This window comes from Corylus avellana, chromosome ca2, assembly GCF_901000735.1.
Source record: "Corylus avellana chromosome ca2, CavTom2PMs-1.0".
NCBI lineage: Eukaryota > Viridiplantae > Streptophyta > Magnoliopsida > Fagales > Betulaceae > Corylus > Corylus avellana.
Genome location: NC_081542.1, coordinates 16,848,145 through 16,872,117, shown reverse-complemented (window position 1 = coordinate 16,872,117; position 23,973 = coordinate 16,848,145). Strand labels below are relative to the sequence as shown.

At 38.2% G+C, this 23,973-nt stretch overlaps 4 protein-coding genes across 5 annotated transcripts; 2 read left to right on the top strand and 2 right to left on the bottom strand.

Moving 5' to 3' along the window:
• The first annotated feature begins 2,617 nt into the window (after nt 1-2,617).
• On the top strand, nt 2,618-7,536 carry LOC132173101 (nitrogen regulatory protein P-II homolog). The gene is made up of 8 exons (XM_059584680.1): nt 2,618-2,987; nt 3,121-3,166; nt 3,416-3,443; nt 5,189-5,276; nt 5,678-5,745; nt 5,925-5,994; nt 7,157-7,192; nt 7,286-7,536. Exons 1-8 carry the CDS (start codon nt 2,792-2,794, stop codon nt 7,348-7,350), a joined length of 597 nt encoding a protein of 198 aa, XP_059440663.1. The 5' UTR covers nt 2,618-2,791; the 3' UTR covers nt 7,351-7,536.
• A 716-nt stretch (nt 7,537-8,252) lies between these two features.
• Nucleotides 8,253-11,396, top strand: LOC132170225 (ADP-ribosylation factor-like). 2 transcript variants are annotated; one of them, XM_059581124.1, is made up of 7 exons: nt 8,253-8,341; nt 9,092-9,257; nt 9,798-9,868; nt 10,424-10,543; nt 10,696-10,814; nt 10,899-10,980; nt 11,109-11,396. In XM_059581124.1, the coding sequence occupies exons 2-7, from the start codon at nt 9,110-9,112 to the stop codon at nt 11,112-11,114; spliced, it is 546 nt and encodes a 181-aa protein (XP_059437107.1). In that variant the 5' UTR covers nt 8,253-8,341; nt 9,092-9,109; the 3' UTR covers nt 11,115-11,396. The 2 variants fall into 2 exon arrangements, with proteins under 2 accessions (XP_059437107.1, XP_059437108.1); XM_059581125.1 differs by having other exon boundaries at nt 8,295-8,341; nt 9,097-9,257.
• A 796-nt stretch (nt 11,397-12,192) lies between these two features.
• On the bottom strand, nt 12,193-13,060 carry LOC132169176 (heavy metal-associated isoprenylated plant protein 42-like). The gene is made up of 3 exons (XM_059580253.1): nt 13,031-13,060; nt 12,843-12,921; nt 12,193-12,725 (listed from the first exon to the last, which is right to left on the bottom strand). The coding sequence occupies exons 1-3, from the start codon at nt 13,058-13,060 to the stop codon at nt 12,193-12,195; spliced, it is 642 nt and encodes a 213-aa protein (XP_059436236.1).
• An 8,061-nt stretch (nt 13,061-21,121) lies between these two features.
• Nucleotides 21,122-23,554, bottom strand: LOC132171200 (putative pentatricopeptide repeat-containing protein At1g02420). The gene has a single exon (XM_059582456.1). It carries the CDS (start codon nt 23,307-23,309, stop codon nt 21,756-21,758), a length of 1,554 nt encoding a protein of 517 aa, XP_059438439.1. The 5' UTR covers nt 23,310-23,554; the 3' UTR covers nt 21,122-21,755.
• Nucleotides 23,555-23,973: the final 419 nt, after the last annotated feature.

Below are 23,973 nucleotides of genomic sequence, written 5' to 3'. Positions count from 1 at the left end.
ATATAATTGGTGTTGATGTGATATTTGATGGTTTTCATGAGAAATTTAGTTTGAAGTTGAATGCAATGATTTTTTTTTTTTTTTTTTGGCAAATTGGTATAACCAAGTAAAATTGATTTTACATGTTTTCCAAGTTTTTATATTATTAGACAACAGAGGAAAAGATTAAAATAATAATAATAATAATAATAATAATAATTAAATTAGTCACTATATTTTATGTCATTTTCAAATTGCTACTATTATTTAAATCTTATTTCATTATTCATCATTATTCGGACCGTTAAATAGATTCTTCCATCCAAAAGGCAGCGAGCAATGAAATAAATTTTAATTTATAAGAAACGATTTAAATCATTATGACCAATTTAATAATTTTTTAAAAGAAAAAAAAAAGAAGAGATTTTAGGTTTTAAAATTTTCCTAACTACATTCGTATCAACCAATATACTCATGATCCTGGTTAAAATATCACAAACTTTCTGCCAAAGAGGGTAGTAGTAAATTCCCTGCTATAGACGTTTAACTAGTAAATTTCCTCTTCCTCTTTGGTTTTTCTTCCCCTTCCCTCCCCGCCTCTTCTCTCCCCCTTTTTTCCCTTTTTGCTTGTCTTTATTTTCTGCTTGTTTGTTTGTTTTTGGCACACTTTGTGGGTGTCGTTCTTGGGGGATTTACTCAAACTACCCCCAGTTCTTTGAGTGCGCCGTTGATCTCCTCCACGCTGCTTTGTCGTCCACCGTCCAATGCCGGTTCTATTATTGCGCCCCCCACCGTGTTTCACTGGCCCTATTCGCTTCCAACGCCAGCTTTGGTTTCCGGCAAGCACGCGATCAGCCTTTCTTCCGGCCGCCGTCATCTGCCTAATGTGCTCCTGTTTTTTGGCTTTCTGATTTTTTTGCTTTTATTTTCCCTATATTTTTTAGTTTACGTTTTTTTTCCTCTGCTATTTGTTCCTTATTTTATATTTCTTGTTGTTTTGTTGCTTGTAATAAGGCTATATTCTCTTGTTGATCCGTGAGGTATTTGTTTATGCTCTAGACCCTTGGGTTGTGGATGAGATTTATATTCTGGCTTTCGGGTCGAGGGAGTTTCGGCATGAGGGTTTTCTACTCTCAGGTTGAGGAATAAGAGCTACCTATGCATTGGAATGAGTCTGTTTGGAGCAGATCTGTTGTTATATATGAAGATTAGTCATGAGTTAGCGGATATTATTTAAGATTGGGATGGTTGTATTTTTGACGTCATCTTCAACATTTGTAACCTTGTAGCTTCGACTATATATGGTTGCTTCAAAGCTTTTTACTCTGTATTGTAAGAGTTTTATGCTCGTATTATCTTTGAATAACTGTGACTAGAATGTTTTCCTCTTAAAAAAAAAAAAAAGAAGAAGAGAGAAACTCTTAATTTAACCTACTTTGATATTTTAACACTCCAAAGGTAAATCTTTGCCTAATATCCTATGTATGAGAAATTGAACAGCCTAATCTTTTAGATTCGAGTGATATTAGTAGTACTATATATATATATATTTTATTATAAATCTTTATAAATTGACATGGTACTTATCATGTTAGTTATTGACGTGACAAGTAATACGTGAACCATTACATCAATTTGTAAGAAATTATAATACCCTAAATATTTTTCTTTAAACTTTGAACATGCTTGATAGTTGATCCAATGGTGATGGGGCATAATCCTTGACCTTTCGCTACAATGTTTAGCCAACATTGTAAAGCATTTTATTATAAAGATTGATGGGACATCAAATCATATATGTCAAACAAACAAAACTTTTTTTAATTTTTGTTTGTTTAAAAAAATCATGTAGGTTTTAGATATAATAAAGTTTAATTGTGTTTATCATTATATTTAGCCTCTTTTTTTTTTTCTCCAATTGTTAGATTACACAATAGAGTGTAATGCTATCAAATGCTATCATTCACTCATTTTATATTAGTTAAGGTGATGTGTTTCAAGTAATTATTTTTAGGTAGTTAACATAAAATTAACTAAAACTCATTTTATATGAGTCAAAGTGATATGAGTATAAAGAATAACACTACTAGTAGTTGTAGTCTTGTAGAGATAGTTTTGTTATTTTCTCAATAAATAATGTTACTTTTAAAACTCATTTATTACACTTATTTTATGCAGATTGATGTGACATATTTTAAATAATTTATTTTTAAGTCATTAATATGAAAATTTATTTAAAATATCCTACCGCTATAAAATGAGTGTGAGCGAAGAATAATGCTACAAGTCTCTTTTATGTCTTTTTAACAATGGTGTGGCTCTTCAAATCATTATCGAGCTTGTGATTGATTATGATAGTATTTTAATCAAATAACAATTTTAAAATGCTACAAGTCTTTTTTATGTCTTTTTAAGAATGATATGACTCTTCAAATTATTATTAAACTTGTGATTGATTATAATTGTATTTTAATCAAATAATAATTTTAAATTACCTTATTTTTTAAGAAACATGAGAGAGACAATAAAAACTTTTAGAATTTGTGGTGAATTCTCAATTTCATGTCTCCGGAAGCTGTAAATGGGCTTTTTACCGATGTGATGGGCCAAATTAAGCATTAGAGGGAGTGCATCAGCAGTGAATCAGTCATGATCCCCCAGAGACTCCAAGCGTCCTCCATGCGTGAATTCCAAGCCGATCCTAAGGACTGCAAAATTTTCCCAATAAAAACCCGCAGCGTCAACTGCGAGGCCGCATGAGCAGTACCTGACCCACCTTTTGCTCCTGCTGGCTGCTTCTACACCAACAATCATGGCTACAATGGCGAAACCTGGCGCTCTTGGTCCCCTCAATGCCCACTTCAAAAACCTCCCTCTCATTGACTTTGCCTCCTCGATCATTCGCCCCAACTTTGGACGCTCCCACCTCCCTCTTCAGCTCAATGTGACTCTGAAGCACACCAAGAATGCCTCAATTGTGCCCGTCATCAGAGCCCAGAGCTCTCCTGGTGTGTCTGACACACTCGGCCTTCATTTTTGGGGAAATATATTCATGGGTGTTTGATAAAGATTAAAATTTTAGTTTAATTATTACTTGGGTGTCTCAAAGTATTGATATTTTTACTCTTGCTTTGCTTTTAGATTATCTCCCGGACGCCAAGTTTTACAAAGTGGAAGCTGTTCTGAGGTGCGTGTGTTTCTCAACCTGCTTCGATTTCTGTGTTTTTTTGTTTCGTGCATGTGATTGATTGTCTGCTTTTTGAGTGTGTGTGGCTTAGTAAGCCTGCATGCATGTTTTAGCAATGTTTTCTAAATCAATATAGTCATGGGCTTTTCCTTCTTTTTTTTTTTTTTGTTGAAATGACCTCATTGAGTTTGCCATGCCTAACTATGTTTTCATTATCTTTGTTTTGCTGCTGAATTTGGGACGAAATAGGCCCTGGCGAATCCCGAAGGTTTCTTCGGTAAGAGTTAATGAAACTTGACCATGATTATGTGTGATTGATCGCTGTGATATGCTTAACCTTTGAGTAGTAATTACAAGTACTCTCTTCTTTGTTAAATTACCATTTATCTCAACAACTCAACAACTCAACAACTTAAGCGGATAGAAAGAGGTAAATTTAATCACTTAATCGTTACTTTAACACTCTTCCTCACGTGTGGGCTCAAACTCCCTTTTAATAGGTAAGGCTCAACATGTGGAATATTTAATTAAATGGGGGGTAATTTGACGGAGTCAAGGTTCGATCCTACGACCCTTTGGCTCTAATACCATGTTAAATTATCTGTTATCCCAAAAGCTTAAGCTGATAGAAAGAGATAAATTTAATCACTTAATCATTACTTTAACATTCTTAGGTTGTAATCAGTTTCTAAAATACTCAATAGCCTTTGCATGTATGGAATTTATTACTGCCATGATCAAATTCAGTAGAGACTAGAGATTCATGAATGTTTTCATATATGCATTTCTGTGCATTATATCTTCTAAAAGCTCCAAAATCTTATGTAGTGAAGGTCAGTGGTACTTTGTGTTAATGAATTTTTGTTAAAGTAGTTACCAAGCTGCAAAACTTACAAATAGTAAGGGGAGGATCCACCGGACACTCTGCTCTGAATGGGGTGACACCATGAGATGAGTAGAGAAGGAACTGATGGCATTGATTTGAAGTTGTCAGTTGGAGATCACAAGATAAAGGGTGCCAAAGTAGGAAGAGAATTAATGGAAATTTTCTTAATCAAGACATCTTCCATCTCAGGCAAAACCCTTGTTTTATTGACCCTCTAAATTTTGTGGTCATTTACCAGCTTGTCTTTTTACAACATGTGAAAAGAACCAATTATAGGCTGTTATATCAGAACTATTGTTACCCTTGTCCAGATTTTGAAGCTGTAGGCCAAGTCCAGTGCCACTGCCTTAGAGTCAAGGCAGGATCCTGATTAATTAAAGATTAACACCATCTGGCCTGCCAAGAATGACACAACGACAAAATCATTAAAAATATAGGGCGCAGATTACTTCCCTTGGATCTTCTTAACCATTTTTGGGAACTGAATCCTACTTTACTGTGACAAAATTTGGATTTTCCCAAACATTCTATATAGGCGGAACAAACTAGAATGTCGGTATATGTCACGACAAACTCAATCTAATCCCTGTTTTGTAACGGAATCAGTTGTCTATTCTAGAAGTTGCATAAAAGTTTCATAGCTGTGACCTCACATGACGCACCCAAAATTTTTGCCCTCGGTTATTGTAACACGTAACAACAATATATGAATGGTTGGAGGCAGTGGTTACTAATAGACAATAATTATTTTGTAGTCAATTATAACATCCGCACGTGATTGTTATTTCAATGGTAAGTAAAGGATGGTATTAATGACTTTCCACCCTCTGGCTGTATACATCTTATATTCATCAATGATACCTTACCTTACCTTAACCCTAGTGCTTGCTATAAAATGATGCCTCTGGCCACCATTTCGCTGTATACTTTTTCATTCATTTCTGAAATTCCTCAAACTATCATATGGACATTAATGCTAAAGTTATGAAAGGAGAGATGCCTTTATCATTGTACTATCATAGCTTTGGCCAATATTCTCCTTTACAATTTTTCTCTATTTACTGAACTTCGCCAAACCTAAGCTACTTAATTAGATAATGTGGAAGTAATATTTGTTTCTTTTCTGAAAAATAAAGGCCCTGCTGAAGATGGGAATTCGTGGTGTTACGGTATCTGATGTTCGGGGCTTTGGTGCTCAAGGTGGCTCAGCAGAAAGGCAGGGTGGTAAGTGTGTTGTTTAGAAATGTTGAAAACTTGATTTACTATTCCTAAATATTATGTACTAATTAGATTAGTTGATTTTGATTGATATCTTACGAAGAAAATTCCTTTTCTCAATTTTGCACACTTCCTTTATTTGCAATGCATACTTACAATCTATCAGATTTAAAACAGTTATGTGGTTCATTAACCAATTAGTTATATTTTGATATAGAGTTTTCCTTCATGTTTAATATTCTTTTTGTTGAATTTTTATTATTATTATTATTATTATTTTTTTATCTCTTTTGGTGCCAAACAAAGAATTCTTTTGGTTGGCTATGCTTACCTTTTTATCTGATCTTTCTTATATAGTCGTTGAGGTGGTATTTTGTTTTTATCATTTCTTGTTTATTGCTCTGCAGGCTCTGAATTTTCTGAAGACAATTTTGTTGCTAAAGTTAAAATGGAAATTGTGGTTGGCAAAGATCAGGTATGAAGAGTCTAAGTGGTATGTCTGTTGTATAAAAACTAGAAACTAAACCATTATTTCTCTTGCAAATAAAATAAGTTAACTATTTGCGACATTGCTGCTTAGTAAGGAAAAAAAGTCATGGTATATTTTGTCGCTATAATGTTGCTAATTAGTATCTGGATGCCATCCTCTCTTAGGTTGAAGCAGTAATAGACAAGATAATCAAGGAGGCAAGGACTGGAGAGATTGGCGATGGCAAAATTTTCTGTAAGATTTCATGTTTCTTTGTTAGTTCTGATGAGTAGATTTCGACTCCTTTATTTCCTTTTTTTCTTTTCTTTTAAAGCTTTAAGGCTAATATATGAGTCTAAATATACACGCAGGTTGATGGAAAATTAAACCTTAGTTGGTTTTTATTTTCTTTTCTTTCTTGGTAGGTTATTAATATAAAGTTATTTTAGGGATTTGCTTTTTTCTATATTTGTTGTGTCTACTATGTTTTCATAAATATTATACATTGCCTCTATTTGGTTTTAGGGATAACCAGATGTACAAAATTATGCTAGATCACGTTTGCAGCTTGAGGGAATTGGTTCTGTTTTGGTGAACTGTAATTCTCCAGATGAATGACAACTGCATTTTCTTAGTGACACCTTTCATGGTAGTGCTTCTCTTAATCTGAAGCCAGAAGCTACTAATCCATTGGAGAAAGAAAACACACACATTGACAGACAAAAAAAATTATTTTATTTTGTCATTGCTATATTTCTTGTCTTGCTGAGGATTTCTGCATTTCTTTGTCAGAACGAACATACTTTACAGAAATCTGAAAACGTGCCACGTTTCACATGAGCACGGTACTAGCTAAAAATAAAATAGGAGTGAATATCGAAAAAAAAGTGCTACTGAGGAAAGATCTAAATGCTCAGGGAAACATGTTTCCTTCAATTATGAAGTTGATACGTATGCTTTTAGGAAAGATCTAAATGCTTTGAAGCAAAAAGTGAAAGTGAGAAGTGGGGGGCTGTTTTTTTTTTTTTTTGTGGGTTAATTTTATGCATATGAAAGCCAGACTATTGGCTAATGGGGGAATGTAGTAGAACTTTAACATACCTACTCATCTGATCATATAGCTGCATCAGAATTATCTCATCAAGTGAAACCTTTTGAATCCAATTACTTCATCAAAATTGACTTGTGTTTGAAGTCCAGAGTGGTAGGTAAAACCCAGATACCTGTACTTGGGTTTCGTTTATAATCAAGTTATTTGTTGCTCATGTAGATATTAATCATAATGTTGGCCATTTTGATTTTTTTTTTGTTTTGGTGGGGTGGTGGGGTGTGGAAGGTGTTTTCTGGGTTCTATTGGTCATTAAATGGCTTCAGCTTTTGTAATCAAACTAGTAAAGATTTTCCATTTGTTGTGCAGTGGTGCCCGTCTCGGACGTGATAAGAATTCGTACTGGTAACTCATTGTACTATGGATCGATGTCCAAAATTTTTGTGATACATTATGTTTTCCTGTTTTGTATACTAATCTTAGATACACGATTTCCAGGCGAGCGCGGCGAGAAGGCAGAGAGGATGACCGGTGGGCGAGCTGACATGTCAGCTACTGCATGATCCTTAGAGATGAAATGAGCAGTGCAGATTTAGAGCTAAGCCCTCCTCCTGCAACCTGCTCTAAACAAACCCAACCCATTACTCCCTGCTCCTTTAGAGCCAAGAAGATAATGCTACTTATGGTTTCTAAGCTTTCTCTTGTGAGGAATAAAATATGAAAGGAAAGACTAGTCTTGTTGCTTTTCTTCTCTCTCTCTCTCTCTCTCTTTAATCGTTAAGCCATTGCTTGCTTTGTTATCAAGCTTCATTTGGAAAATCTTGCCATTGTAAGACGTAAGGAAAGAGTCCAAATGGAGAGCTAGCCTGAGAGAGTCCAACCGTGAAAACAATTTCATTGAAAATCTACGAAAAAAAGGAGAAAGCCTGAGAGATATTTAATCTGAGTTTTGATAAACCAGTTAAAGCAAGCAATGGTTTCTTCCTAATCTGACTAGAAACTTTGGAAGAAAATTGGAATGATTACAATCAGTCATTTTCAATGTTTGCTTTCTAATGGAAAATTGTAAGTAAAGGTTTACGTGTATTATATATAGAAAACACATTTTCAAATGCGGATTCCATTAAAATATATATATTTTTTTGTTAAAAAACAAAAATTATCTTTATGTCAACACATTTATATTTATCCAAATATGTCAACAAACATACGTCATAAACACAAAGATGTCTGATCTCATACGCACGGCGTTACCATACGTTTAATTGCATTTTTAAAAATATAGTTTTCAAAGCTAACATTTTTAAATTATTATTTTGAACTCTCACGTTTTAAAATCGCAAATTCAATCCCAACTTAAAATTCAAATGCAAAAAATTAATTAATTAAAAAAAAAAAAAAAAAAAAAAAAAACAGCGTGGAAACGAACTTGATTCTCGGTCTTGCTGTTTTCTATAAATAGACACGTCCCTCGTTTCCATTGCCAGCATTGTTACGAAGTACACCTTCCTTTCCTTTACAGCAAAAGGGGTAGATCTCTGTTACCGTCTCCAGGCAAGTCGTTGAAATTCGTTTCTATCTTCAAATTTAGCTTTCAGATCTTCGTATTGTTGTGATTGTCTTATGATAGCTTTGTTTTCTGATCAATTTTGTGAAAAAAAATAAATAAAAAAAATCCTCGATCTATTTTTTCTATCATTTATTGGTGAATTGAATTTCTGTAAATCCCTTTGGATCTCTCGCTACATGATTGGAATTATACATTTTTGATACATCTTTTTTCTGTTAATTTTATGTACCATTTTGATCTTCAAGCTGTCATTTGTATGAGATTCAGTTTCTCCGCCGTTGGATCCAATGGCGGAGATAGAGGGGGACGGAGGCGGCTCCCGCCCTCCTTGAATAGGCTCAAATCTCCCACACCCACATTTTCAAACTCAAGCCAAAGCCAGACAAAAAAAAAAAAATTGCCCATTTGTCTAGTTTCACGGCACGTTGCAGCAGCTTCTTTTCACCTGCCATGTACCAATCTTCACTCTTCGCGCTCAACTGTTTGCACTTAATCACTCGTGCTATATTCTAAAGTTATGATTTTGATCTAAATGTGTTATAATAACAACTACTCTTGAGAATTGTATGTCATATGATATGCTGGGGATCTCTTTAGCTTTTGATCCAAATGTTTACTGTCGTGATCACACAAATGTTGTGGTTATTCTAAGTTTTGTATTATTTGGTTAAGAACTGAGAAGTATTGGATTTTCTAAACAATGTGCTTTTGGGGTTCTTGTTGCCTGGATATAGAATAGCTTGAGAAAAAAAATGGGGCTGTCTTTCACCAAGCTTTTCAGTCGTCTCTTTGCTAAGAAAGAGATGCGTATACTCATGGTGGGTCTTGATGCCGCTGGTAAGACCACCATTCTCTACAAGCTCAAGTTGGGAGAAATAGTCACCACAATTCCTACCATTGGTAAGTTCGAACATCAATATATCAATTAGGTGAATTCATTGATCAGTGAAGTTAAATTCAATTTTTTTTTTCAATTGCTTGTGGTGGCATTTTGATTTCGGTTGTAAGATTCCATATACAGAAAGGACTTGAGCTTTCTCTTGTTAAACTTTAATGGTGGTTGTGATTTCAAACATGTGTAACTTCATTTCTGGCCATTCGAGGTGGAAACTGGTTTGCAATTGTAGTAATAACTTTTTGGTAAAGTACATCTGGCAACGGAGATGGGATGGTTTTTTTTCCCTGTTTAATTGAAGTGTTCATTGGCAAATTAATATTATTCTGGAGAAGGCAAGTTTTTACTTGTATTAAAAAAAAAAAAAAAAAAATCTTTGGTGAAGGATAATGCTTTTAGCATTGAGTTGATTATGACGCCATTGAATTTCATGATTGCTACTGTTATTGTGCAGGCATTTTATTAAGTTATGTAATTTGATGGATTTAAAAGTAGTTCTTGTGTTGCATTGGTCTTACAAGCAGAACTGATGTATTATTTATCAGGATTTAATGTGGAGACTGTGGAATATAAGAATATCAGCTTCACTGTCTGGGATGTTGGTGGCCAGGACAAGGTATGTAGATTTAGTTTTATAAAGACATATTATTTCCCATTCTCTTTGCTTTTTAAAGAATTTTTCTTAGTAAAGATCATAAGTGACTTTTTGAGTACTGATTTTTGAGACGATTGTTTGATTAGCTTGAAAAGGAGTGCTTATGGATGATTTAGTGCTGGTCTGATTACTTCTATCTGGCTGGTGCTGATTATTTGTGACACATTATGCTAAGAGCTGAACTATAAGAAAAGATGCAATGTAGGATTGTTCCTCTCTCTCTCTCTCTCTGGGTTTTTTAAGTGGAAACTGATACATAATTTGGCTTGCACCCCAATGTATCTTTTGATCAATAATAGGCAGGGTGTTTCCTCTCCTAGCTTTCCTTGTATTGTTTTCTTATTTAATATTGTTAATCATAAAATTGCAGATATACTATAATTGAAGTCAGACCTCTCTATGTCACATGATCTGAATGTTGAGATGTATTTGATTCCATCATAATCGATTAAATTCCTGTATAAGTTTGTTATTCTCAATTAATCTTGTGGGTGGTTTTTTGTTTTGTCCTTCCAGATCCGTCCTTTGTGGAGACATTACTTCCAAAATACCCAAGGACTCATATTTGTGGTTGATAGCAACGACCGAGACCGTGTAGCTGAAGCTAGGGATGAGCTGCACAGAATGTTAAATGAGGTATGAGAAAGCTTTGGAATTTTTTTTACCATCACTGCTTATGAGCATGATTTAAAAGTAACGTTTTAAGAGAAGTTGCACCATTTAGATGGACTTCAAATGTTTGCTTTATTAGTCCTCCCTGATAGTATTATTATTTGTTGCTATGTCAGGATGAGTTGAGGGATGCCGTGCTGCTGGTGTTTGCAAACAAGCAAGATCTTCCAAACGCCATGAATGCTGCTGAGATAACTGATAAGCTTGGCCTTCACTCCCTCCGTCAACGCCACTGGTAAGAAATGTTTTAGCTTCTCTCTCCCTCTTTCCCTCCTCCCTCCTCCCTGCAGTGACTCACCATGTACACCATATATTGCAGGTATATCCAGAGCACATGTGCCACTTCTGGTGAAGGGCTCTATGAGGGACTTGACTGGCTCTCAAACAATATTGCCAACAAGGTTAGTCATGCTCTAGTATATGGATGTTAACGTCCTTATCAGATTCAGCTGTTGCAAACACCTTGATTTTTTTTCTTTCTTTCTTTCTTTTTGCTTAATTTCTGTTTCTTTTATCTATGTAATTGCAGACATAGATGGCTTGATTCTTGAGTTTCAGGTTGCAGCAACTGCAGAAGCATTTTTCTGATGTTCTGGATCTTGCTTCCCTGTTTAGCATAACCTATTCTACCATGTTTATGGTTTCCCTTGCAGACTTTCTCGTTGTTACCTGTAGTTTCAGAATAATTCTTAAAAAAATTCTTTCTCATGGTATTACCCCAATAGAATTGTTTTTACTATTGTTCGGTGAATTTAACAACAAACATTCATCTTTTGTTCGAAACTGTAGAGCAATATAATTCTGCTGTGGTTGGTTACCTGATTGATTGAGAGCAAATGTTAGTGCCACTTCTTTTCTCAAACAAATTTCCTTTCGAATCTGCATATCTAAACAATATAATTTAGTTGTTTATTTTTCGTTTGTGAACGGGGAAATTATAAAGTTTTTCTCTAAGAAATATTTTTTAGTCCAGTTTATTTAATTAATAATTTTTAGAAAATATGCTTATTAGTGCATAAATCTGTAAAATATAACGTACACCATAATGCCTTTTGTTCATGCTAAGCACAATCTGTCCGTTAATTAAACTATCATTTTCTAAATAACACACCATATTAATTGCTTGTTCACTTATTGTCAACAAAAACAAATGAGATAGAGAATAGTAGGGGTGATATCATTATTTAAAACCTAGCAATAAAGGATGGATCACAATCTTTAATCACAAATTAGCAATGTAAACACAAACACATGGAAAAGTTTCATTGCGTCCCCACAAAAATTATAAGCAAATTAATCAACAGCAATCAATAAAAAGAAAAACTCAAAACCAAATTGATCATCATGGATAAATTACAAAATGATTAAAAAAAAAACCCTATCATTTGTGAGTAATGTTTCATTATCCAAATCCTAGCAACCAAGGGAGAGAACATCTTTAATTTAATTTAGCCTCTTTTTGTTGATAAACCCTACTAAGGTGAGCAATTCATGGCTATATAGAATAAAGATCCCCCGTAATTGGTTACCCAACAAAGAGCGGGCTGCAAGGCCCATCTGCCACCCACTTACACATGCAGTTCGAGTAGGCAAATATAAGAAATCCAAATTTCTTATGGTGAGAGGCGATAATTGTCCCAATAACTAGTATAATGGGTCATAGGGTTATACTTCTGTGCCGACCTCGATGGAAAGTATCCATACCCATACCCTCCGTATGTCGACCTTGGTGGTAGATGTGGTGGTGGTTGTCGATAATAACCCGAAGGAGTAGGACCAGGACAATACAACGGATTAGGGAATACCCCAGAGAACCTCGAACTGTTAGAAGGAGCGAAACCACCTCTCCAGCCAAACCCTCCGCCACCCTCCATCGGAGTGGGACCGGGACAGCCCCTTTTGGATTCATACTCATTATCATGATTATAATCATGACCAGAAACATCATCATCACATGGAGACCGAGCTTCTTTTCTGTTGTTGTTAAAGCCACTACTAGTTCTGCATTGTGATGGGACCTTGTGAAACGACCAAAGCTCCGCCGGTTTGCCCATTTTCTCAAACATTTGCAACAGTATCATAGGATCTATGTCTCCTACGACCCTCACTGTCCCATGTTTTGAATCAACGTCCACGCAGGTTACTCCTAGAACCAAAATATGTATACAAAATTTAAATCAATCTCGAGATTGTTCACAGGTAAATTAAAGAAAAAAGAAAATAAAAATTCGGCTCAGGTCCGGTTTCAATTGTAACAACATACCATTGGTTTTCAATAACTTTTTCTTCAATTTAATCGGACACTTATCACAACACGTTATATCCACTTTCAAGGTACAAATCTGCAAGGAGAGGAACATGGTCCAAAGAAAAAAGAATTAAGAACAAAAAAAGAGATGAATATATATATACTAAAAAAGAAAGAAAGAAAGAAAGAGAGAATATAAGTACCGGAGATGGTGAGGCATGATGGTCCTCCATTGAAATAGCTTGAAACAAATCAGAAAATGAGAAGAAACTGGTAAGAGAAGAAAACGCTTGTCATGGAGAGGAAGAAAGATTTTTTATAGGGAAAATGTCTTGAATACAGGAACTCTGGCCGTTAAATTAATAAGAAATCTAAAAACTTCCATAAATAAATGTATGCAAGAATATCAAGGAAAATCATAATCTCTTTACACTCGCCTGGATGCGTGTTAATAAAGGGAATAATGTCAGGGAAATTAATATCATGAAGATTTTACGTTCAATTTCTAATTATTGTCACAATAATATATTCTTATATTCTTGTGACAGATAATTAAGGATGGCGACCGTTTGCAAGAATTTTTTTTTTTTTTTTTTTTAAATAATAATAAATCATGAAGCTTTTTTTCTTGAAAATATCAAATAATGAAAAGTCTATATATATATTTGATATCTATTTTGGGCCAAGGGGAAAAATCGGATATTGTTGTCATATTAAGATCTGCCTAGCTTTCGCTTTCGAGGTCAATATATTCTTTTAAAGAAGCTTTGAGAAATGTATTTAGTATTTTCTTATCATTTTATCATTTTTTCATTGTTCTTTGTTCTCATCTTTTGAAAGACCTACCACTCCCAACCGACCACTCCCTTGGGGTAAAGGGGTGTTGCTCATCCCACCAAACCTCCAGGTGTGGTTTGATTATTTTTGATGAGCTAACTAGTTGTAAGAAAAAACGCTAATCACATCTGTGCTATCATCATAAAAGGACTAATCAATTTGAAACTTTTTTAGAATTCATTATAAAGCTCAGTTTTACCTAGTAACTAGGCAATGTAAGACTTAGTACACATAACTATCTTCATAAACCACATACTCTATGTAGGCTTTTTCTCATCTTTTCAATATAAGACCGGAGTGTTACACTAGTGGTCACGACCATCAAATCTAGTGGTTCCAACTGCCACTTGCGTGGTGGTCGGGGGTGTAGCCAACTAGGAGAGAGCATGTGGCAACGCTACGTATGTGTAGCATTACTGTATCAAAAATCAAATTCATTAAGGATAATAAATAAATGTTTATGGTGCATTTTGAAATGGATTTTACATTTAACTTAATTAAGCAAATTGCTCCAACTTTCCTTTTTTCTTTTTTTTTTTTAAAAAAATAATTGCTTCTACTTCATATGCATGGGACTATTAAGTTGTAAAAGTCGTATGGATATTTGCTGATTGATATTTTGCTATGAAAAACCAAAGTTTTGTTATAATCTTTTAGCATAGTACTATCAACAAATTACAAATTTGATTCAGTCTAGTTCTAAACCAATCCAATAATCAAATCATATGTATGCGGCTTATGGAATATTATTTTTTTTCAAAATTATTTATCAAATTTGTAAAGATAATTCTCTCTCTAACTAAAACTCTAGTATTAAAAGTTCAGCAAACACTACTTCGGCTGAAACTTTATTATAAAATATTATAATGGACATTTAAGTTCTTTTTTTTTTTTTTAATAAATACTTATTTTATTCAAATAATCTGAAGTAATACAAAAACATCTAGAGCTAAAGCTCTAAATATCAAGAGCATGAAGCTCTAAACAACAAGAGCAAATTGCTATAAAAGTACGACATCATGAACAATATCAAGGACTTTTTCCATCCAAATTCTAGAAACCCCAATATTCCCCGCTGCCCTTGCCAATCCATAAGCTACTTCATTTGCTTCTCTTCTTATATGCTCCACCCTCTAGCTCCTAAACCCCGGCAAAATAGCACGGATATCTTCAATAATTTGGCCAAAGTTGCACCATGGTGATCCCCCTATAATAGCTTGGACCACTGATTTGGAGTCCTCTTCCAGTAGAATATTTTGGAATCCAAAATCTCGACCATTGAAACTCAGTTTGTCTAAATCATTTATATATACAATTTAGTCCTTTTATACATATATTATCTCATAAATAAATAAATATAAATATAAGCAATTTGGCCAAATCCGACTTGATTCCCCCATCTTCACGATTTTCTCTCTTCTCTCTCCTCTCTACCCGGCTTGTGTGTTAGAGCGTGGGTGCCGCGTGAGGTATCTTCTTAATTGAGGGTGGTGGCAGCATGGCGGGAAGGAGAAGATGGTCAGTAGAGGCGAAGGATTTTGAACTGGTGGTGACGCAGGGGCTTCGGGGGTGAGGATTTTCGAGAGGAGCAAAGGGAAGCAAAGGTCTATTTTCATCAAGAATGATGAGTTGGAGTGGTTAGAGCACAATCTGGAGGTTCTGGTGGCAGTGGACAATTCAGAGGTATTCTAGGATCAGTTCAGAACGGGTTACCCACGGTTCATTGCGCAACGTTGATCCAATAGGCATGGGTACTTTTTGACGTTAGAGGAGTTTGATGGGAGGCAGAGGTGCGGTTCAGTCCTCATTCCAGAAGGACGATTCGGGCAAGGTTGGAAACGTTTTATTTCGGAAGTGAGTTTAGAAACATCGTCCCTTCGAGGTGCTAAGGAAGAAAAGAATATGCATGAGGGGAAGGAAATGAGGAGTTATGCCGAGGTTGTGGGTCTGTCAGCATCCCCGGCGGAGGAATGTTTTGGTCCATATACAGGGTATGTGGCGCGAGTGCCTAGATGGTTGAAAGAGTCCTCATCAGCAATGGAGAAGCAAGTTTTAGGCATAGGGGTAACAGGGTCGATGCCAAGGAAGGAGACCCAGATTCCGGCGAGGACACCAAGGGGTCAAGAGGATGAAGATAGTCGACTGCCGGAGGGGAAGAAAAGCAGGGGAAAAGAAGTCCAAGAGGCTAGGGCTCCGGTGAGTAGATTACAAGCGCGGGAGAGAGCACTTATGTCGAGTGATGACACTGTACAAGCGCTGACGGGACGGGAGGTTGGTGAGTGTCAGAATCACACCCATGCTGGTGTAAGCCTTAAGCTCTAGAATGCAGAGAGACGTTGAAGTAGTTGAAAGAGGAAATAGACGCGAGACTTCACACGTTGGAAATGGCTCTTATAAGGGTGGAGGAAAGTGGGCTACAACAGGTTGAAAAGGGTGGTGTTCTAGCCCATTATGTCAGACATAATGGCAAGCTGAAGGGGAAGAAATGGGCTGCTAGGCACGGTCCAAGGCCCGGGAGAGGCTTAGGATTAGATCAATCCGGGAGTGAGGGAAGTGCACTTAAGGGGAAGGTGGGCTGACAGAAATGACATACGGCCCACGAGGGGATTTAAGGCTAAGAGGAAGGTTATTGTGTATAACTGTAAAACTGGTGTGGGCTCCGGTATGGGCCAGGAGGCCGGGGTTATGTTGGGTTAAGCGGAGAAAGAACGTATGTTTCTCACCCATCGATTACAAGCGGCTCGTGGATGGATCAGAAACTGGGTTCGATCGGAGACCATGGGGCCTCGTCATCTGGAGGAGGCACATGCTTGGAGATGAGTTCACCAGCAGTTGCGGTTATCCCTGCCGAAGTTCCGGCAATTCGCTTGGAGGCTTCGGGAGTTATTCCTGATGGTGAGATCTCGAGAGGAGCAACCGGAGCTCCTCATAGTGGTCCGGCGAAGCTTCTGGTGGTCACAGAATCGGCAGACTCGACAAAGATAGTGAAGGAGCAGCCTTCACCGGTAACTCCTATCACCGACCCAGCGCCATGAAGGAATTCTAGTGGTGAGGGGTTGCGATTGAAGGCCGGTGATCCTTTGGTTGCGCTGGAGACGGAGTCGATGGTTAGTGGGGAGGAAGCTACTGGTCGCTGGAGACTTCGGCACTGTCTTCTCCAAGGATCGAGGCTAGGGATTTGGTGCCTTGGTCGCACGGTGAGGGGAATTAGAGAGGGGTTCAGACTTGAAGGGCTGGGTTTATCTCAGAATCTAGGAGGCTTTACTGGGTATACTGGGCACTATCCCCCGCTCAATGGGGCTCATCCGAGTATGGTAACTAGGTGCTCAGAATTGGGGGAAATGTGTGAAACTGGCCAATCTATTGGAGAGGGTGGCAGGGGGTAGAGACACGAGACGTAATTCTGGTTCCTTTTGATATTAATGGGCCTTCTCCTCTGAATACTTATGGTCCTACGACTAGGGGTGAGACGGGCTATTTGGATTGGGTCATTCAATGTGCTAATGAGATTTATCCTATTGTGGGGATTTCGTATACGGGTCACAAGCTGCAACTATTAGCGCTTTTGACTTTTTTGGAAGAGGAACGAATGAATAATGCGATGATTATTAATTCAAGCAACGGCACTAAGGCAAAAGGGAGGTTAGGAATTTGGAGTGCTCGGTGAATTATGACACTAGGAGTGCAAGCTCTAGCCGTGGCAATTGAAAGGGAAGGGGGCATATTGTGGCCTCATGAAGTTAATCATTCTTTCTTGGAATGTGAAAGGGCTGAACAATAAGGAAAAACATTTGAGGGTGAGTAATTTGCTCAGAGATTGCAAGGCAGACATTGTTTGTTTTCAAGAAACCAAGGTTTAGAGTATGTCTCACAATATAGTTCGTAGCTTACGGGGGAGGAGTCATGTGGATTGGTGTTGTTTGGATTCTAGTGGGGCTTCGGGTGGTATTTTGATAATGTGGGATAACAGGGTGGTGGAGAAGGTCGATGTTTGTCTAGGGACTTACACCCTGGTGGTGTCTTTTAGGAATATTGGGGATCGTTCTATTTGGGCTTTTGCTGGGGTTTATGGTCCGAACCTCAGTAAAGATAGAAGGCTCATTTCGGAGGAATTAGCTGGTGTTATAAGCTGATGGGACATGCTGTGGTATATTGTGGGTGATTTTAATGTCACTCGGTTCCCTAGCGAAAGATCAGGTGAAGCCCATTTGGATTCGACCATGATGGAATTTTCAGACTTTATTTCTGAACAAGGGTTGATGGATCTTCCCTTGATTGAGGGTTCGTTTACATGGTCAATTTCTAATGATCCCCCTCTGTGGTCAAGGATTGATCGGTTCCTGATTTCCTCGGAGGTGGAGGCCGGGTTTCCTGGGGTTAGGCAGAAGAGGCTCTCCCGCCTGTGCTCGGATCATTTCTCAATCATTTTTGAGCTAGGGGAGGTGTCAAGGGGGAAGAGGCCGTTTAAATTAAAAAATATGTGGCTTAAAGCGGAAGGTTTTGTGGCCCTAGTGAAACAATGGTGGGACTCCTATGTGTTCCAAGGTACGCGGAGCTTTGTTCTTGCTTGTAAGCTCAAGGCTTTGAAGTTGAATTTGAAGATATGGAATGAGGAGGTGTTCGGCAACATTGATAGGAATAAGAGGATGCTTCTTGAAGAGCTTCGGTTGTTGGATGTGAACGAAGAAACTAGGGCATTGGATGCGGGCGAGGTTATGAGAAAGGCGGAAGTGGTTCGAGAGTTAGAGAATTGCACTCTTATGGAGGAGGTGAGTTGGAAGTAGAAATCCAGGGTGATGTGGTTGAAGGACGGCGACAAGTGTACCAAATTCTTTCATTCTATAGCCAACTTTAATAGAAGACATAACGCTTTGGATACTCTTATGATTGGGGATAACACCTCGTTCTATCCCTCCGAGATTAGTGAGCACATTGAGTTCTATCAGAAACTTTTCTCTGAGCAAAGCCGGTGGAGGCTTGTGGTTGACAGTATCTCCTTTGATTCCATTTCGGAGGTGGAGGCTAGTTGGTTAGAGAGAGAATTCGAAGAGGACGAGGTTAGAAAGGTAGTGTTTAAAATGAATGGCAACAAGGCGTCGGGCCCCAATGGGTATTTTATGGCTTTCTTACAATCTTGCTGGGAGGTTGTGAGGGAAGATGTTATGAAGGTGTTTAGTGCATTTCATGCAGGAGGGTTGTTTGAGAAGAGCATCAATGTTTCTTTCATCTCGCTTATTCCGAAGGTTTCCGGCGCTATCAATCTCAAAGACTTTCGGCCAATTAGCCTTGTGGGAAGTATCTACAAAATCATAGCCAATGTTTTAGCTAATAGATTTAAGGTAGTTCTGGACAAGATTATTTCCCAGTCCCAAAGTGCTTTTATCAAGGGTAGGCAGATTCTAGATCCTATCTTGATTTCTAATGAATGCCTTGATAGTTGGTTGAGATCTGAGGAGCTAGGGGTTATTTGCAAAATGGATATAGAAAAAGCTTATGACCATATGAATTGGGACTTCTTGTTATACATGCTAAAGAGGTGTGGTTTTGGCGGGATTTGGTGCTCTTGGATAGAACATTACATTTCTTCGGTGCGGTTCTCGATTCTGATCAATGGTTCTCCTAATGGCTTCTTTAGCAGTTCCAGGGGTTTGAGACAAGGGAACCCCTTGTCTCCTCTGTTGTTTGTTTTTGTAATGGAAGCTTTAAGTAGGATGATTTCGCGCGGCAGTTAATGGGGGGCTTATAGAAGGGTTCCAAGTCGGTAATATTACACTTTCTCATCTTTTGTTTGCAGATGATACCTTAATTTTTTGCAATGGTTTACCCATCCAGCTACGTTATTTGCGGAGTTTATTCTTGCTCTTTGAAGCTGCTTCCAGGTTGAAGGTTAACTTGGCCAAGTCGGTGTTAATTCCAGTGAGGAATGTGGAGCAAGTGGACAGGTTAGCCGGTATTTTAGGGTGTGGGGTTGCTTCTTTGCCAGTAAAGTATCTTGGGTTGCAGCTGGGGGCCTCTCTAGTAAGGCTAAGCATATTTGGGACGGAGTTATCGAGAAGATAGAACGTCGGTTGGCTGGGTGGAAAATGTTGTATTTGTCGAAGGGTGGAAGAGTGACGCTGATCAAGAGCACTATCGCCAATTTGCCTACTTACTTTTTGTCTCTTTTCCTCATTTCGGTTAGTGTTGCTAAGCGGATTGAGAAGCTGTAGCGGGATTTTCTATGGGGAGGTCTAGACGAAGAGTTCAAGTACCATCTGGTGAAGTAGTCGAAGGTATGCACTCCGATTAAGGAGGGAGGTTTGGGTATCTGAAACTTAATGGTGTTCAATCACGTCTTGTTAGGAAAATGGTTGTGGCGCTATGGAGTTGAGAGAGATAGTTGGTGGAGGGCTGTGGTGGATGCGAAGTTTGGAAGTGTTTGGGGAGGGTGGTGCTCAATGGAGCTGGAGCTGGGTGGATCTTTTGGGGTGGGGTTATGGAAGAACATTTGGAAATGGTGGGACACTTTCAAAGGGTTTACTCGGTTTGAGGTGGGGGTCGGGACTAGGGTTCGTTTCTGGCATGATTTGTGGTGTGGTAATACGGCTCTCAAGATAGCTTTCTCAAGCTTATTCAGCATTGCCTATGCCAAGGACGCCTCAGTTGCGGATTATTTGGAGGTGCTGGGTGGCTCTAATCAGTGGAATGTTAGTTTTGCTAGAGAGGCTCATAATTAGGAGGTAGATGTTTTGGCCTCTTTTTTTCAGGTGTTACATTCTGCTCGAGTGAGTCAAGGGTGTGAAGATAGGTTGTGGTGAAAATCTTCCAAAACAGGCTGTTTCAAGGTCAAACTCTTTTATACCTCCTTAGCTTATGCTGAAGGGAGGGGCTTCCCTTGGAAGAGTGTGTGGCGAACACAAGCTCCTCCAGGGGGAGTTTCTTTGTGTGGTCGGCGGCTTTGGGCAAAATTTTGATCCTAGATAACCTCAAGAAGCGACATGTGATTGTAACGAACATATGTTGTATGTGCAAAAGGAGTGAGGAGACGGTGGATCATCTTCTCCTTCATTGCGAGGTTGCTTATGCTCTGTGGTGTACTTTTTTTGGTCAGTTTGGGTTGTCTTAGGTGATGCCGAGACGGGTTTCAGATTTACTCGCCTGTTGGTGGTCTTCGGGGAGGAGGGGGAGTGCTACGGTTTGGAAGATGGTGCCCACTTGCTTTTTTGGTGTTTATGAAGAGAAAGGAAGAATAGGTATTTTGAGAACTTAGAGGGGACCTTGGAAGATATCTTAGCCTCGTGTTTTTGTACTTTGTATATCTGGACCGTGGCGCATGTCTTTCCAGTGTCGATTATTTATGATGATTTTCTTTTTCGCTTTGCTACTTCTAGTTAGGTGATCATGTTGTATACTTCCAGTGTACATTGGGGCGCCTTTACGCTTTTAATAAAACAGTTTATTACTTATCAAAATATATATAATCCAACACTATCTTAGATAAGATGAAAGAACATATGTATTGTAGAGCTTTCTTAATACTCTTGTAGATTATATAGTCTAAGCAAAACCTTATTCAACAGTACATTCCCACTAAATCTCGCCAGATGACTGCACTGCAAGATCCTGGCCAGCAGATCATGGAAATAATCATTTGTGAGCAGCAAGTATCCCATTGAATCAGGTTGACGCTGAAGGTCAAAAAGCTGCACTTCATTGACAGATTGAGTGTTGTAGGCAAACTCCCCAACCATGATCTCCAAATTAAACCCTACATATATGAAAAATCAAGAGCTATGTTAGGTGAGGGTCCCCATTTCCAAGCTGAGAAGCTAAGAGGAAGTGTGCCACTGCCAACAATAGAAAGAACTTCCCATCCCTGAGTGATGCTACACAAGGTTTACTTCTTCAAGACAAGAAATTGTTATGGCTGTCTGCAACAGCCTTGGGATGCTGTTAATCTGAGGGAGAAGCTTTCACTTTCAACAGAAGAAAGCACATGCCAATAGGTGGTAAACCAATCAATTGATGAATCTTTATAAATTCAGTTTTGCTTAAGTTATAAGTCAAAGTGGTTCAAGTGGCTCAGTCGTCGGACAACTTCTGTTGCATCTCTTAGCACCTCCTATGGCCATGATTGGTCACAAAAGTGTGATTTACCGGAAATGAGTCCAAATCTAATGGATCAGTTGGGCTATCTACACATTTAGGAACATGGACCAAACGCCCAAAAATGGCCATTTTCTCTGACAAGTTCTCTAGGGCATTATGCTTGTTCGCAAGTTCCATGAGCACCTTGATCCTTCTAAAAGAAACCTGGCTTGGCTTATGCCCCTTCTCTACCATCTGCAAAAAACACTTCTCTGCTTCCACCAACTTTCCCATATCACACAGAAAATCAAACAACACATCAGATACCAAGGTATAAGACCCAAAACCCTTCTCCACCATGTCAGCCCATAACTGTAGAGCCATCTCCATCTTTTCCTGCCTCTTAAACAACCTAATTAGGAACATACAAGACTGTGTATTTGGCAAGCATCCAGTATCCATCATCCTCCGGTACAAATTCCAGGAACTTGACAAATCATTCGACCAGAAGAAAACCCTGAAAAATAAATTGTACGTAGTTGCATTTGGATTTAAACCCTTGTTCAGCATCTCATCCATCAATTTATAAGCTTCACCAAGCCTCTTTGCAATACAATAATTCCTTATAGCAGCATTATATGCAGCAGCATCTGGGTAACACCCATATTCCTTCATTTCCTTCAAAACATCTCTAGCCTTATCTGGCTGACCAATCAACCCCAGGCCTCCAATAAGACTAGTATACGTGATCACATCCGGCGATATATCCTCATCCCGCATGTTCTCAACCACCTTATATGCCATGTCCACTTCTCTTCCCTTACAATAAGCATCAACCAAACAATTATATGAAACAATATCTGGCTTCACACCCATTTCCCTCATCTCCTCAAAGAACTCCTTGGCCTCCTCCGAGGACTTCCACCCCGACAACAATATATTAAAAGTCTGCAAATTCGGCTTAAACTGATTCTTCAAACTATGATAAACATTCCTCGCATCTGCCATGGTCTTCTCTTGACACAAAGTCCTTAACAACGCATTAAAACAACCCGTATCAAACTCCGGCACGAGCTTCTTAAACTTTCTAAATGACTCTACAGTCTGCCTAACCGAACAAACCTTAGCAATTCTACCTAAAACGACCATAACTGTTCGCTGCGATATCAGGGACCGATCTTTTTGCTTCATTTCAATCAAAAGCTCCCAAATTTTATAAAACGCCCGACTCCTACCAAGTATATAAAGCATCGTATCCAACGAAAAAGCAGTGTGATAAAACCCTCTTCTATAACCAGTGTAATTGAAAAACTCCAAGGCCTGTGAAGGGTTTCCATGGCTGAACCTGACCCTTTTCAGAACCTTATCAATCAAATCATTTGAGAGGAAAACCCCACTAGATTTCAACGATTGCTTCAAGTTTTTCGAAGAAGTAGAGCTACTGATTATGCGAAAAACCGTCTCAACGTCGTCGTTTAGAGACGGGTTTCCGGAGCAAAATGGCCTAGAGAGAAATGGGACTGAGTGAACGTACCCGAGTTGTGGGAGAAATGCGAGGCGCTTAGCAGTAGTCATCATCGTCAGCGTGCTGATACACAACTTTGATTATTTGCTTTACTCTGGTTTTCTGTGTGTTATTCTTTGATTTTGGGTGAGAAATATGAGGGATTCGGTGGAAATAAGAGAGACTGAGAAATAAATTTCGGAACTCAGCAAGAACCAGAAGCTCGATTTCAAAAATCACAACTGGGAAAAGACTCGGGGCTTGCTCGCTCGCACTGGAAAGGTACCGTTGGAGCTAGGTTTGGGAATTGGTACCTCCTCCTAACGACAACGTATTGACCCACAGCGTTGCTATTAATCAAAGAAAAAAAGAGAAAAGTGCTACCTCATTGTCCACGTTCCCCTAAACTATCCTTTGGGTCAATATCTTCCTTAAATTACTAAAATAATGTTAATATAGTTAGAGGGTGTTAATTCGTGTTTATATATGAAGTTTAAAGTAACCTATGTCAATCATAACTCGACACATTTAATTAAATAGGGCAGACTCTCAATCTTAACTCGTCGAGTCGCTTCAAAATGGTCAGCTCTAAATATCACATGTCGAGTCATTTCCAAACATAAGTATAAGATTATATGTTAGAGCATTCCCAATGGAAGAGCCAAATATTACTTTTATCTAAAATATCTCTTCAAATATTTAAAAAACCTCCCACATTAGATTAGCCAAAAAAAAATG